General features: G+C 36.6%; 1 protein-coding gene across 1 annotated transcript in view; it reads left to right on the top strand.

Moving 5' to 3' along the window:
* The window catches only part of adcy6a (adenylate cyclase 6a), a 60,461-nt gene that overhangs the window by 31,514 nt on the left and 12,836 nt on the right, over positions 1-16,111 (top strand). Inside the window, exons 4-9 of the mRNA XM_081386944.1 lie at positions 8,492-8,641; positions 11,365-11,486; positions 12,455-12,566; positions 13,773-13,900; positions 15,347-15,505; positions 15,609-15,750. Coding sequence (XP_081243070.1) covers positions 8,492-8,641; positions 11,365-11,486; positions 12,455-12,566; positions 13,773-13,900; positions 15,347-15,505; positions 15,609-15,750 — 813 coding nt within the window. The remainder of the gene's footprint in view (positions 1-8,491; positions 8,642-11,364; positions 11,487-12,454; positions 12,567-13,772; positions 13,901-15,346; positions 15,506-15,608; positions 15,751-16,111) is intronic.

Genomic DNA, 16,111 nt, shown 5'->3' with positions numbered 1-16,111 from the left:
ACATTCACATTTATATCAAATCTCTACTGCCTGATTTTATATTTTGTTGCAAAATGTATTAATATTGCCCTATTCTTAATCTAAAGTTGGATATACTGTAAATGTATGTACAGTATTCTTTTATGTAGTATCAAGTAATTCACTTTACTTAGTAGTTGTGACACCAAAGGTCCCGCAAACTGGAAAATGCAGATGCTTTTTTTACTTATCTTTTTTTGATGATGCTGTATGTAAATTGATCTAACGCTTGTTCAAAGTCATACATCATTTAAAGGAGAACTCCGGTCAATTTTAACATTGAGCTCATTTTTTTGTACATTTGGAGTGCTGTCAATACAGAGAACAACGACAAAAATCGGTGTTGCCTACACCGAGTTATTCTATTTTTAAAATTTGCACCCTGTTGACTTCAATGGGGCAAGTACTAAACCTGCTTTTAGCCTCTTAACATCCTTGATGTGTAATTACAAGTGCACAGGTCACCCGAAAGCAGGATGTAAACAGAGGTATTTGCGCTGGCTTAAATAACATCATTTTTATACATATCTTTCACATCTACTGCAGTCAGATTCACCCGTGTTCACTCAGAAGGAATCACTCACATGACCTGTGCACTTGTAATGACACATCAAGGATGTTAAGAGGCTAAAAGCAGGTTTAGTACTTGCCCCATTGAAGTCAACAGGGTGCAAATTTTTAAAATAGAATAACTCGGTGTAGGCAACACCGATTTTTGTAGTTGTTCTCTGTATTGACAGCACTCCAAATGTACAAAAAAATGAGCTCAATGTTAAAATTGACCGGAGTTCTCCTTTAAGAACGGTACAGTTATGTTCCTTTTTTAGATGCCATCTGTCTTTTAAGGTTGTCATCATGGAACGTTTCCATCACTTTCCCACCATTCTCTCGCTATCTATTTCCGTCCCTCTCACTTCATTCTCATAAGTCCCATCCAGATATTCAAGGCTGCAGTTTTCTGCACGATGGAACATGCTCATTGTCTAAGTCCAGTAGTTTCATGTTTCCACAGGTTTCATTGCAGAAGCGAGGCGTATAGTCCCACCCCACCCCCTTTAGTGGCATCACAGAGACTGGACATAATCTCCAATGATCATAATGGCTTTATATAATATCTGGAGCAGCCACAGGTACATAAACACAGACCAGCACAAAAGAGGATGAATGGGCCTACAAATATAAATGATCCGAAAAAATCACAAATACCTGGAAGTGGTGAATTGACAAAAAAAAAAAAAGACACACTAAACAAAATCATACTTTTATACACCTTATTTGTATGGGATCTGCCTGGTTTGTGTCTTGAAATTGCTTAACAGAAAAAATACAACCCTCAAGTCAGCATGAAATGGAAGTTATGATAATCTTTTCTTCCCTATTGTGACATGCATCCGCATGAAACTGCTTCTCGAACAAGGAAAAATGTAGGGCGAGACTTGATTTTGTCCATGGAAAAATTGATTGGATGGTTGTGGTTTGTTATTGGTGGATCTCATGTGAGTGACAGGTTGCCCCGCCCTCACACCACTAAACACGTCATCAGAGAAGAGAAGTTATTTTGAGGAAAGAGGGCACGTGAATTTAACAAAAAAAATTTTGCACGGATAAATCAGTTATAATAAACTGCAATATTCCATAAAAAAATAAGAATAGTCCATTTGATTTGCATGCTGACTTTAAAGGTGTCCTATTATGCTTTTTCACTTTTTCAACTGTAGTTAGTGTGCGTGATGTTGCTGTTTGAGCATAAATAAAGATCTGCAAGGTTACAAAGCTCAAAGTCCACTCTAAAGGGAGATATTGTATTTCACAGAATCCACTTTCCAAGAACTACAACAAACGACTTGTTTGGACTACAACACGATTTTTCTGGATCTTATGAAGTCACAGTGTTACTCATTTAAATAATCCCCGCCCACAGAATACACCAAAAAAAAAAGGGAATGAGGCTTGGCTGAGCTGCATTAGAGAAAACAGTGTTGTCGCTATGTCAAGAGACACTATTTTTCCCACAACATTTCCAAAACTTATTTGTTTGACCTTCTTAAAGCTGATTAGAGTGGTTAAAATTGATTTTAAACACTGTTTCTGAACAGTATTACCCTAACGTTTATCTGTGCGCTGCACATTTTATGGAGAACAGCTTCCAGACCAGAACCACAATGCAGAAGCACAAAAGCTTTTCCTGAAATGGAGCAGTTCCCACTTTGTTGGGACAATCTGTTGTCTATAGATCACAACTTGCAAGTATGTATTATTATTTGTAGTTGTGTTTTCTATGAACAGTTCCAATTATAAGCTTTATGTAGTTGCCATGATATAAACAAAGGTCAAAGCTTTACCTCCGCTCGTCTGCTAACTAACATTACAGTATTGATGTAGTGTTTACTGTAGCTTTTGTAAGCTCTTGCTTTTGTACGACTGTTCACCGCCCCTTAGGAAAATTAGCCATGGTTTTGGGATGGATTACTGTTTGTATTACCATAGTTTTTTAGTAAATGGTGTAAACCATCGTATCTAAAATAAAAAAATAAAAAAACATACCACTCTGAAACATGCTGTGAAATCCATGCTTGCAAAGTCTGTGCTTGAAATCCATTCTACATGATCCTCTTGTTCGTTAACATTGTCAGGGTCTGAATCGGGCTTGAATTGGTTTGAAATTGACGCCATCGTTAATATTTACATCTGAGCAGAACTCGCGGTTATGGACATTTCCTGAACACACGCTAAACGGTGCAAATCACGACACTCTGAGCCAGCTAACCAATCACAGCACATTTCGTATTTCAGAAAGAGGTGCTTTATCGAAACAGGAACTAACGACTTGTTCAAGCCAGATAGGGGAAAGAGCTGCTGTAATAATGTGAAATATGTGAAAAATAATGCGTTTTTTTGAACAACCAAGCATGAAAGAATATTCTATTACACCCCAAAAACCAAATCAAGACTTCATAAAAGAGCATAATAGGACCCCTTTAAAGGAACATTCTGGGATAAATACAATTTAAAGTAATAGTTCTGCCATTTTCATCTCTGAAATTGATTTGGGATAGGAACTGTCAAACTCCAAAAAAAGAAGAAAAAGCACCTTAAAATTTACAGCTCAAATAAGAAACCTTGTACTAAACAATATAAGCTGCACATTTTTGCTTTTGTTGCGTTGGCCCATATAGGCTACTTCCATTGTAAGAGCTCAACTGTAAACTGTTTTTTTAAAGCTCTTATATTACATTCCTTGGTAACCGTCATCATGCCGCAGATGCTGTTCATATTACGCCCGGATTCCTTAAATGTTTTTTGTCTTGAGTAATATAAAGACTGCAGTGGACATTCGGACTTGAATATATATAGCTGGAATCATATTTTGTTTTTTATGAAGGTTTGTTGACTTTTACTAAAAAAATTTGGCAGACACATCAAGGATCTCTAGACATTGGCTTTTAAGGAAAGATATGTTCTCAGTGTCAGCGAATATGTCACTTTGAAGCCAGTGTGTGAGAACATGCTGCGAGGGAGTCAGGAAAATGTTTTCATTTGATGATTTGTGAGTGAAAGGCAAAGAAAAAGAGACGAAAGGAGAAGATTGACAGAGCGTAAAGGGGTGAAGGTGTCTCTCTCTCTGTGTTCCAGCGCTTGTGATGGTTATTGCGTGTAAATCTTTAGCGTGAAGGAGAGAGGTGTCAAGTTGCGCAAACAGAACGGCCAAATGTGTGTGTGTGTGTTTGTAAACCCAATGACCTCGCCCTCTGGTGAAGAGCGAGCAATTATGACCTGCCTGTGATACACACACACACACACCGATCATAACCATTTCTTGAGTGCTAGCAAATGAGAATGTTTTGCATGTTATGTCATTTTGCATGTCAAACAAACATATGATTAGATTAGAGCTGCTAATCGGTTTTAAAATGTAATCAAATTAAATATAATCTGCTGATTATAAAGATAATAGAATATAGATCATTACTAATTATAATTGTTATATTTTGTATCATTTATTATTATTCAGATAATAATTGTGATGAGAAGTATTTTATTATTATATTGGCTTTAGAAGTCAATATAGAGATGCACTAGTATTTAAATTCTTTAATAAAATAATATTTCAAAATAAAGTAATTATTTTGCTGTTCTGATTGATCAAATATAAATAGACAATATTAAAAAACTGTACTATTTTACAAAATAAATAAAAAATGGAACACTAAAAACTGAAATTGAATTTTGGTAATGAACGTGAATTTATTATAATATTATAATGTACTGTACAGTATGAGAAATGGATGTTCATTTGAGACTTGCTAAAGATTACATTTAGCAGTGTTATTAAATGATTAGTGTTTTTAAAGATCAACAGTGAGTGCTTGATGACAGCAAATGAATATATATATATATATATATATATATATATATATATATATATATATATGTATGTATGTATTAGTTTTTTATATCAATAAACATGTCTACAATTCACAATTGAGTCTGTCTGAGATAGACTTTGAGGTGAATGTGTCATGTCCATAGTTGCCAAGTCCGCTTATAATACGCGACTTTGGGCTTTTTTTTTTAGTAAGTCGCGTTAAAACATCACGGGTTGCGGGTTGCGTTTTTTTGGGCTTATTAAAAAAATATGGTTGCTTGTTAGGAAAATCTGATAATTCATTTTCTTTACATCACGGTTGCCGTTTTCTCAATCTCCAATACATTGATTGACACTGTCTGCTCACAGCTATAACCAATCAGTGCAATCATAAGTGCTGTGGTGTAGCCTAATTCGTCAAAACATTCCGCCGAATCCGCCCCCTTATCCCCCTAATTGTAGAAAAATCCCTTTCAACGTGCAGGCGCGCGCGACGCTGTAATCCAAGCTATGATGTAAATACACATATTTCAATTTCTACAAACAATGCCTCCAACGAAGTGGTCCAAGTATGGCAAAAAAACACAACAAAGACTGGGAAAAGGATAAACAAGTGAATAGGTCAAGTGGTTGGTGATCAGAGTAAAGTGACTGTAAAACGGATATATTGGAAATAAATAAATGATAATGCGGAAACTAAATTATCTATTAATATTCTATTAAGAATGTGTGTATATATATATATTTGTGTATATATATATATATATATATATATATATATATATATATATAGGCTATATTGTAAGCCTATGAATTACTTATACAAGAATGTATAAGAATGTATACTATAGCCTACTTACTTGTATAAGAATGTATACTATAATATACTATATTAGATATATATTAGTATATCTAATAATATTGGGCTTATTTTGGGCTTGTTTTTGAAGCTCCAGTTGCTTATTTGTCTCGCGAGAGTTGGCAACTGTGGTCATGTCTTGAAATACATACAGTATACACTGATGAGCCAAATCATTATGACCAGTCACAGGAATATTGTTGATCGTCTCCTAACACAGCCACATATTAAGGTCTGGGTAGATTAGATGGTAAGCAAACAATCAGTTCTCGTAATCATTGGGTGCAGGAGAAATGGGCAGGAATAAAGATCTGAGCGACATTGACAAAGAGCCAAATTGTTATGGCAAGCCGACCGTGTCAGTGTGTCTCTGAAACCGCAAGACTTGTGTGTTTCTCCTGGTCAGCATTGGTGAGAATTTACCAACAGTGATCCTGAGGAGAGACAAACCAGTGACAGGGTGTTGGGAACCCAAGGCTCATCGATGCTGGAGGGACACGAAGGCTATGCCGTCTGGTCTGAGCCAACAGAAGGGTTAGTTGATGGTTATGGGAGGAATGTGTCACAACACTGAGTGTGTCGCACTCTGCTGCGTAACCGCAGACCTATCAGAGTGCCAATCATGACCCCTGTCCACCGCTGAAAAGCCTACAATGGGCATGCAGGCGTCAGAACTGGACCTTGAAGCAGTGGAAGAAGCTCCTCTGGTCCGATCAGTCCCATTTTCTTTTACATCTCGTGGACGGCCATGTATGTGTGTGCCGTTTACCTGGGGAAGTGATGGCACCAGGATGGGAGAGTGTGATGCTCTGGACAATGCTCTGCTGGGAAACCCTGGCTTCAGCTATTCATGTGGATGTCAGTTTGACACATGCCACCTACCTACACATTGTTGCAGACCAGGTACACTCCTTCACCACAATGGTGTTCCCTGGTGGAACTGGCCACTTTCGGCAGGATAACGCGTCCTGACACACTGCACACACTGTTCAGTGAGGAACATTATGAAGAGTTCAAGGCGAATGTGTCAGGTCTTGCTGTTCTTGGCAAATTGCACCTATTTTAAGATCCCTTATCAAATTAAAAGTAGTTAAAATGCTTTAAAAATGTATCCTAACCCTTTATACTTTGTGTCCCAATTTATTTAAGTACAAGAATAGATTTTATGTGGACGGCAAAAATATTCTTTACCTTTAGGTGTTATTTCAAGGTTGAATTGCTATGTACGGGTCAGAGGGCATGATTAAAAGCGTGCATTTAAAAAAAAAAAAATCTGTCATGAATTCTACTAATTGAACACATCAAACTGACAGCTTTAACTTGGATATAACTATTGTTGATGTCTATTGTTGGAGCTCTAAAAGCGTCCATTTGCACGTGCACACTGACTCACACATGCACACACACAAACCAGGCCTGGTTTTGCTTGAACAGAAACTCTAATGTAAACAGAGCTCACTGCCATCTGCCTAATGTCAGTGTGGCCCACACACACACACACACACACACTGCTCTACAGCATTGCCTCTTGCCTGTGCTTTTGGTTTTCTCATTTCGTATGCTGTGTGCCGGAGCAAACCATTGTTTGTCAAATCTATTGTTTTATCCTATATATGTATAGCAGCATATAGTACAACATGTTCTCTGCTATCACTTCAGATAAATCCTCTGTAGTTTTCAAAACAGCACAGATATAAACAATCCAGTCAGTTATAAGAGGTTATTAGATTGAAATGGCTGCTATAAACCTGCCTGTTTGACACAGTAAAGTGGCACTGAGAAATGATTTCAGTTTATGGCTTACTCTTTGTATCAAATGGTCACGCTTGGTCAGTGTATTGATTGGTGGATTACAGTGGAAGAAGTGTTATCGACTGATTGCTGTTCCACCATTAACAGCGCTTAATTTAGTGTCGATTGACCTCTGACTGTGTTCATGCTCCAAAAATACAGAGAAAAGGCTCGTTCACACCAAGAGCGATAACTATAAAGAAAACTACAATGATGTCCTTCTCAGTGAATTGGTTCAAAACACTTGATTTACTCAATTTTCAATTGAGGTCCTTGTATTTGCTTTTATTTTTATGAAATCTCTTGTATTTTTTTAACTGTTCTTATATTTTAGTTCTTAAAAAATATATACAGTGCTAAATATTGCTTTTTATTACTGTTTTTTTTTTTTTGGTGCAATTAAAGTTCGGGGTCAGTAAGATTTTTTTAGAAATAGAAATTAATAACCTAGTTATATTCAGCAAGGATACATTTAATTGTGCAATTTTACATTGTTACACAAGATTAATCAAAGTCAAATCTATTTATAAAAGAATAAATGTCTAAATTTCAACAAAAAAAATATTTCAACATTGATAATAATAAGAAATGTTTCTTGAACATCAAATCAGCATATATATGTATATGTTTTTAGTTGTTGTTGTTGATTCTTGTCTTTAACAGTTAAACATAAAATCTACTCACCAACTGGTGGTTAAGTCAAAAAAAAAAGTTTCAGAGAAGTATTTATATATTCAGATTTTTTAAAAGTAAAATATTATTACATTGCTTAAGAAATAACATGATTATTATTATTTTTATATATATATATATATATATATATATATATATATATATATATATATATATATATATATATATATATATATATATATATATATATATATATATATTGGCCAGCATTACCGACAATAAAATATCTGAACTGAATGGAATCTGCTGTGGCAACATCAATGTTACTTTTTCACTATTTTAGTTATACAGTATTTTCTCAATGAAATGTTTTAATGACTCGCTTTCCCACAGCCACGTAATGTGTCCTCTGGTGTGACACGTAAGTAATTATTTAGCATATATTGATAGTCCGACAAGTGGTTCATAGTGATTCTGCAGTGCTTTCAGCAGAGTGTAATGGTGTGAACCATGTGACCTGGAGTAACCCCCATAATTCTCCCATTACCCTCTCCCTTCATTTACCCAAAGGAAGTAACAGTGTTGGCTCTGCTTCAGGCTCCATTTTTAGCTCCGTTCTGGCTCCCTTAGTGTAAACTTCTCTACAGGAAGAAGCCTCTGGGTCAGAGGTTGGCTTTTTTTCCCATGCTACAGTTGAGTAAAGCCCCTGAGGACGACAGATGTCCCGGGATTCCAGAGTGCTGAGCTAAAGCTGGTTTGGTTGAAAGGTTCAACTGATCACTAGAGAGACATTGAATGTCTTTTTTTTTTTTTTCTCCCCTCAGCTGAGTGCAAACGTGCTGATCTTCCTGTGCACCAACATCATTGGGATCTGCACCCACTACCCAGCAGAGGTCTCTCAGAGACAAGCCTTTCAGGAGACGCGAGGCTACATCCAGGCCCGACTGCACCTGCAAAGAGAAAACCAGCAGCAGGTCAGTTCTCACAACATGCTCTTAATGCCTAACAATCAGTCAGTACAACTTCAGTGTGGAGGTCATGACCAGTGGCTGGCACAGTTCAAAAGCATACACTACAGTTTAAAAGTTTCAAACTTTTTTATTTTTTTTGGTGCAAAAGATGACATATATCTGAGTGAAATGGCTTCTGGAATAGGGATGTTCAGTTCCTGAACGAATCGTTCTTTTGAGCCGGTTCACTTATCGAACTGAATCTAACTTTAGTTCCGGGTTGATTACGCAAGACACACATCCGAATGAGCTGGTTCAGCCAGCTGACGGAGTTTGCCGAGGATTACCGAGGACTCTTATGAGTGGGTTGACGATACTATGCAAGCCTACAAGCCTGGAAATATGCTTAGTATGAGTACTTTTATTAAAGGGGTCATATAATGCCATTTTTGTACAAGCTAATATGATTCTTTAGGGTCTAGATTAAAAGTTTGTAATATACTTTAATAAAAAATTCTCATTAGTATTGTAAGAAAACTCATTTTACCTGTTCAAAAACAGCTCTGTTTTCAGCATGCCGTTTCAGTGCATGTGTCTTTAAATGATAATGAGCTTTGCTCACCCCGCCCCTCTGTTCTGTGCGTACACATAACACAATAACCATAACGCGTTGTTCATTATAAACGTGGGATTATGAGTTATATTGAGAATGTCGTACATAGAAAACACGCCGTAATGTACCCTGAGTGTAAACAGCCGCATTCATCGTGAAGCGTGCAGCAAGCGATTTGCAAAGATTAATATAAATATTAATATAAAGGTTAATAAAACGTTACACTCACTTCTTCTTCTGGAGGTGCAGCAGGAACACGAATAGTTGGTAAAGCAGTCTGGTGTGTGAAATGATTCACGCAAACATTAAAACATTGACGTTGATCGTGGGGAATATTCCCTTCGAAACCAAACTCAGCCACTGCGTCTTCAGCGGTTCGGATTTAGGAACATCTAAATGACTGCTGTCTTCCTTATTACACCCAAGAACAGAACACCACAATCGCTTAGACGCCATTCTGCTCATAGACAGTGCTCCAGTGGGTATCAACAATGACGTGCGGACTATGATGATTGACAGCTCGCTCACTAGCGAGGGCGGGACTGTGTTGAAACGCTGCTGTCAATCACAAATCGTGGGAGGGGCGTCCGACCGTGTGACGTCACTAGGTCGAACGCCTTGATTTTAGAGATTGGAAAACATATAAGGAGATAAAAAAAAAAACACTGGATGGATTTTTATCATTTTATGGTGGTTGTGTACAGGCACTGCCAACACACATTTCAGTACAATCAACTTGTAAAAGTGCATGTACCATTATATCACCCCTTTAAACAACATTTTATTAAAACCTGCAAGAACCTTTCCGTCGAGAGTAAATTTTACTATAGTTTATTGTGCTGGCAGATTATATTTTAAGTTGTTAAACGAGAAGTGTAAAGATACTTTAGAGGTGTAGAACATATCCACGTTTGTGCATCAATGTCTGTAATGTGTGCTGTAGATGCGGAAACCTTTAGCAATCTTATCCAAGGCTATATTTGTCAGTCATATCCGACATAAAGGATCCATGAATGAAACTATGAGCATTTACCATTAACTTGAGTAAATGAAAGGCGATAATCAACCATTTGCGTTCACACAAATGACTTTTTATTTGAATGTTTCAATATGCATGGACACAAATGACTTTATTTGAATGCTTCATTGATATAAAATGAGTTGTAAGAAAAGAAATGCGGACTGACATCATTGCATGATGATGTAAGGAACCCAAGTATCGTTTTTTTTATTAAAAAAATTATAATGTGCATGGATAAAACCTTAATAAGCACGGCAACATTCTGTAAAAAAAAAGAAGAATTGTCCATTTTGGACTTTACAATTTCTATGCTTTTTCCTCAAGCCAATCTGTCTTAATATGGATATTTTTTATGCAAGTCTCCCTTTTTAAAAATATATACTTTAATCAAAAATACAGTAAAAACAGTAATAGTATAAATTATTATTTATTAAAATTTAAATGAACTGTTTTCTATTGTTATATAGTTTAAAATGTAATTTATTCCTGTGATCAAAGCTGAATTTTCAGCATCATTGATCCTTCAGAAATCATTCTAATATGATGTTTTGATAATCAAGAAACATTTATAATAGAAGGCCGTTACCGTCTCTGTGTAAACTACAAAAAGGCAAATTTATGAAATTGATGACGTCATGCGAATGCTTATTATGTGTTCAGTCTATAGACGCGTAGTGTTTCTTTACAAAGTGACCACCAACTACTGGCCTGGCATTAATACTGCGTTTTCACTCGTTTTCACGGATCCATGTGAATGGGGATCATTTTGACAATGTTGTCGTCAGTACGCGAAAAATGCAAAAGTTCTACTCATTTATTACTTCTACCCTGTTAATTGCCCTTATATCCTACTTCTAACAGAGATAGAATAATAAAAGTCTAAACACTGTAGTCAGTGGACAAGCCACCAGTATATATGCACTGGGATGCAAATGTTTGACATGTAAAGATCAACTTCATAAAGAAAGGATGGTTGAACTGCACAGTAATCTTTCATTCTCTTTCACACACACACACACACACACACACACACACACACACACACACACACACACACACACACATACACACATACACACATTCCCTCTCTTCTCTCCTCTCTACAATTTTCAGGAACGCCTGTTGCTGTCTGTTTTGCCAAGGCATGTCGCCATGGAAATGAAGGCTGACATCAATGCAAAAAAAGAAGACATGATGTTTCACAAGATCTACATCCAGAAACACGACAATGTCAGGTGAGCATTTCTGTCATGTCAAACTGTGCCACATTAACTATCAATGGTTTTGATCTGAATGTGAAAGCAAAACATGCTAGTATTATAGCATGGCCTTAATTACATCAGCACAAAAGAAAAGCTTTTCCAGAGGTGGAGAAACTCAGTTTCATTTGGAATTATGTAAAGGCTAACATTCATTCAATTCTTAAGTGAATGACCACAAAGACAGTTATTTTATTTAGAAAGAAATAGGCTCAGTTTTGTTTTCTGTAAACATGCAGATCCTTTGACTATTAGCATTAGCATTTAGCTAAGGTAGTTGTTTATCATCTCCTGTTAGCCATTTGTCCCTTTCTTTGTTTATCGTCACTCAATTCCATTCATCTCTCCTATCTCTTTTACTCTTTTCTCCTTTCCTTCAGCTCTGGGAGCTGGTAATAGGGAGCAATGGGGCTTTTATTTTGAAAGGTGGTCAGCTAATTACGGTGAAAGAGAGAATAGTTAATTACCAGTCACTAAGCTAGCGCTAACCCCAGAAGATACTGAAATGAAGCCGCGATTCAATTAAAGTGCTCCACAGCGTCTGCCACTACACAGAGTGAATTTCCCCTCAGCTCAAGGGATTCACACACACATGTACTTTTCTACCTAGTTGTTTAAAAAGATTATGTTATCGACCCATGTAGATTCAAACATTAAAATTAAAGCTTTTTTTAATCGCTGTCTTAATTCATTGTTTGATTGGCATGACTGTTTGCCGATCAATATTACCAAAGCATTTAATCAATACAGGAATATTGTTATGAATGTTATGTTATGAAAAAAGCAACAATGCATAGTAAGTTTATATACTCTCTCTCTCTCTCTCTCTCTCTCTCTCTCTCTCTCTCTCTCTCTCTCTCTCTCTCTCTCTCTCTCTCTCTCTCTCTCTCTCTCTCTCTCTCTCTCTCTCTCTCTCTCTCTCTCTCTGTTTCTGTGTCTGTCAGTATTCTGTTTGCAGACATTGAGGGTTTCACTAGTCTGGCGTCGCAGTGCACGGCTCAGGAGCTGGTCATGACTTTAAACGAGCTGTTTGCCCGCTTTGACAAGCTGGCCTCGGTGAGCACGACTACTAACTATTAACTGGATCACTCATTGTTGCAGAATTATATGTTTATTATGGTGACAAGATGAAGTCTACAGTATATTTAATAAAATGTTGAGACTGCAAGATATTAGTTCTAAATTACATTTACAGTTTTCATTTGAATGTTAATCTATGTTTAAATTATAAAAAAATATAAAATACACTACCGTTTAAAAGTTTGGAGTCGGTAAGATTTCTTTTAGACGTTTATATAAAACACTTCTGTTTCAAAGATTTCTGTTTTTGGAACTATTTATCCGCCAAAGAATCCTGAAATGATAATGTGTCACAGTTTCCTCAAAAATATGAATCAGCAAAACTGTTTTCAACATTGATAATAATCAGAAATGTTTCTTGAGCATCAAATCCTCATATCAGAATGATTTCTGAAGGATAATGTGACACTGAAGACTGGAGTAATGATGCAGAAAATTATCACATCACAGAAATAAATTGGTGTTTTTTTTGTGGATCTGCCAGGGGTTCACCAATGTTTGAACAAATGTGGGCGAACCCCTGTGAACCACTGGTGAATGTGCCACATGGTCCCTCAGGGTTGGGAGTCTGAACTCCAGGCTGTGGGAATGAGGCTTCCCAGTGGGAATTCTCAGCATGGGCTCCACCACAGCGCACTAGGGGTTTTGAAAGCCCAGCGTGGTGCATAAAAACAGACTCTGTGTCCTTCAGTTGAGCTGAGGTTGGAGCCCTGGCGGGTGTTAGACAAAATGTTAGAAGGACAGCAGCATTTCTAATGTAGTGTTCCTCCAACCCGAGTCACTTGAGCAGCCCAGCCTTGCTCCTTTATCTTTATGAGGGAGTCATTGAATTGTTCACTCAAATGATTTGTTCAAAAACTCTTATTCATTCCGGAGCAACAAACACTACTGCGTTGCTCTGCTTGAACTTCACTTATTTATTACCTGTTTCTCGCTGTAACACTTGTGAAGCATTTGGCCTTCGAATGCAGCCTTTGAAGGATGCAGTGTATGAATTGGGACGCAGCTAATATGTCACAAGCACACACAAAAATCACACACACTCTCTGTATCACACACTAAGCAGAATGACTACCCACTTTTTACACCTCAGCGTGAAGCTGCCATCTTCCCAGCTTGAACTTTCTAATTAACTTCTGTTCCGTCTTGTGTGTGTGTGTGTGTGTGTGTGTGTGTGTGCAGGAGAACCATTGCTTACGGATTAAGATCCTGGGGGATTGTTACTACTGTGTGTCAGGCTTACCCGAGCCCAGAGCGGACCACGCTCACTGCTGTGTGGAAATGGGGGTGGACATGATCGAAGCCATTTCGTAAGTCTCACTAAGCTGTCAGACCATAACGTTCATCTGACCTTTTTGAAATTTATTTCAATTTTAAATTTATTTAATGTTGAATATTAAATGTTTTATGAGGGATTTGTGAACAAAATATCATTATTATTATTTTTATAAATTAATATAAAGGGGCTATATGTAGAATTCAGTAACCCTTTTTACTAGCGACACCGGTGGCCGTTAAGTGAACTGCAGCCAGCAACTTATTTCTCGTGCTTGCACTCTTGCACACGTAATGTGCTAGAGACTGAATGTTATTAAATGGCCCTATATACTCACCGTGAAGTATAAAGAAGTTGGAAATACCTTTGCTGCGATTTACTGTTAATGAACATCCTGACGCCGACTATGCTGCTGTTTAGATGAATACGTATATATGTGCTATTTGCGTTTCTCTCAATAACAAAATACACACAACAAAAATGACGGCAGTGAGAAAACAGCAGTTAAGAAAGATCATAGCGATGTGGATATGTTTGAACCAATTCACCAGCATCATGTCGACCGATGAGGTCATTAAAATCACACTGTTAAGATTGATTATAAAGTATATTTGAGACTATAGACTGTGTAGATCTGGCTTTGTGAGACTATAGTTTAAATTAATCCCTTTTCTTTGCATGACACATTGGCATTACAGTACAGAATAGCTCTTTTAGTATTATCCTGAACATTGTATAAGCATTAGTTTCATGTGTCATTGAACAGAAAAGAGGCTCTCGGGAGCCCGTCACATCCTTTTGATTTTCCCTGGAAAAATGTCCTGAGTCTACAGACTTTCATAGTCAACTTAGGAAGTCAGAGAAGGTTTTGTATTTTTAAGTTTCTTTACAAGCTGTTCACACATTGGCAATAAAAAAAGATTAATACATGAAAATTCTTACATATAACCCCTTTAAAGTTTAAGTTTAAAGTGAGACCACCGGAGTAAGATGCCGGCCTGATGGTTGGGGCAAATGGCCAGCGTTTTATTCAATATAATGATTATTTATATTATTTGATAATAGTTATTTTTTAATGATTAAAAATTATTAGATGTAAATTTATGGAATTATATATTGCAGCCACTGTTATTATTGTTAATTAAAAGTATTAAAATCATTTTTGCTCATTTAAACAAAGCTTAAAATAAAATATGAATATTAGATGAAAAACTTTGTTTTAGCAACTAACTGAAATAATTAAGTTGAAGTACTAAATTTACTAGAACTAAAACTTAAATAAAAATAAATTAACGCTAAATAGAAATATTTAAAATAAAAGAAATAAAAAAAAATGACTAAAACTTAAACTGAAATTAAAATTATACAAATAAATGTTAATTAAAAATATTAATAAATACTTTAATAGTATATAAATAATACTAAAACAACACTAATTTCAGCATGTAGTTTATTGAAAACGTTTATGTTTGTGTCACAGATTGGTGCGAGAGGTCACGGGGGTCAACGTAAACATGCGGGTCGGTATCCACAGTGGTCGTGTGCACTGTGGAGTTCTTGGATTGAGAAAGTGGCAATTCGACGTGTGGTCCAACGATGTCACGCTGGCCAACCACATGGAGGCTGGAGGCAAAGCCGGGTGAGAGTTAAAGACAGAACACAGATACACACCTCATACATGTACACAGCTATACATAACACTGGACAGACTGTTTAGTAACTGCAAAATGAATGTTCCTCAGGAGGATCCACATCACTAAAGCTACTCTGCAGTACCTGAATGGAGACTATGAGGTGGAACCAGGTTTTGGAGGGGAGAGAAACGCCTATTTAAAAGAGAACAGCATTGAGACCTTCCTAGTGTTGGGCTGCAGTCAGAAGCGGGTTAGACACGTCATATTACAACAATTTAACTCCTTCCCCGCCAGCGTTTAAAAAAAATCTGAATATTTTGTTGAATGAATATCTGAACATCCACAGAATGGAGATTCTGTACTCTTTCAGAAGATGTGTCATAGAAAGCTGGAAAATTCTATAAATGGCGGGGAAAGAGTTAAAGATTCTTGTTCTATAACTTTTATCATCTTCAAATGACACCATCTATCCACATTTCTGCTATGAATATATATATATATATATATATATATATTTAAAACAAGATCAATGAAATTATTTTTATACTGTACATTATAATGTTGTGATAATAAATGATGGATTTTAGGTCATGTTTACGCGACAACGATGG

The sequence above is a fragment of the Scardinius erythrophthalmus genome (genome assembly GCF_964197995.2).
Source record: "Scardinius erythrophthalmus genome assembly, chromosome: 15".
Classification (NCBI taxonomy): Eukaryota; Metazoa; Chordata; class Actinopteri; order Cypriniformes; family Leuciscidae; genus Scardinius; species Scardinius erythrophthalmus.
Note: the sequence above shows the minus strand (reverse complement) of the source record. Positions and strands in the feature narration are given on the sequence as shown.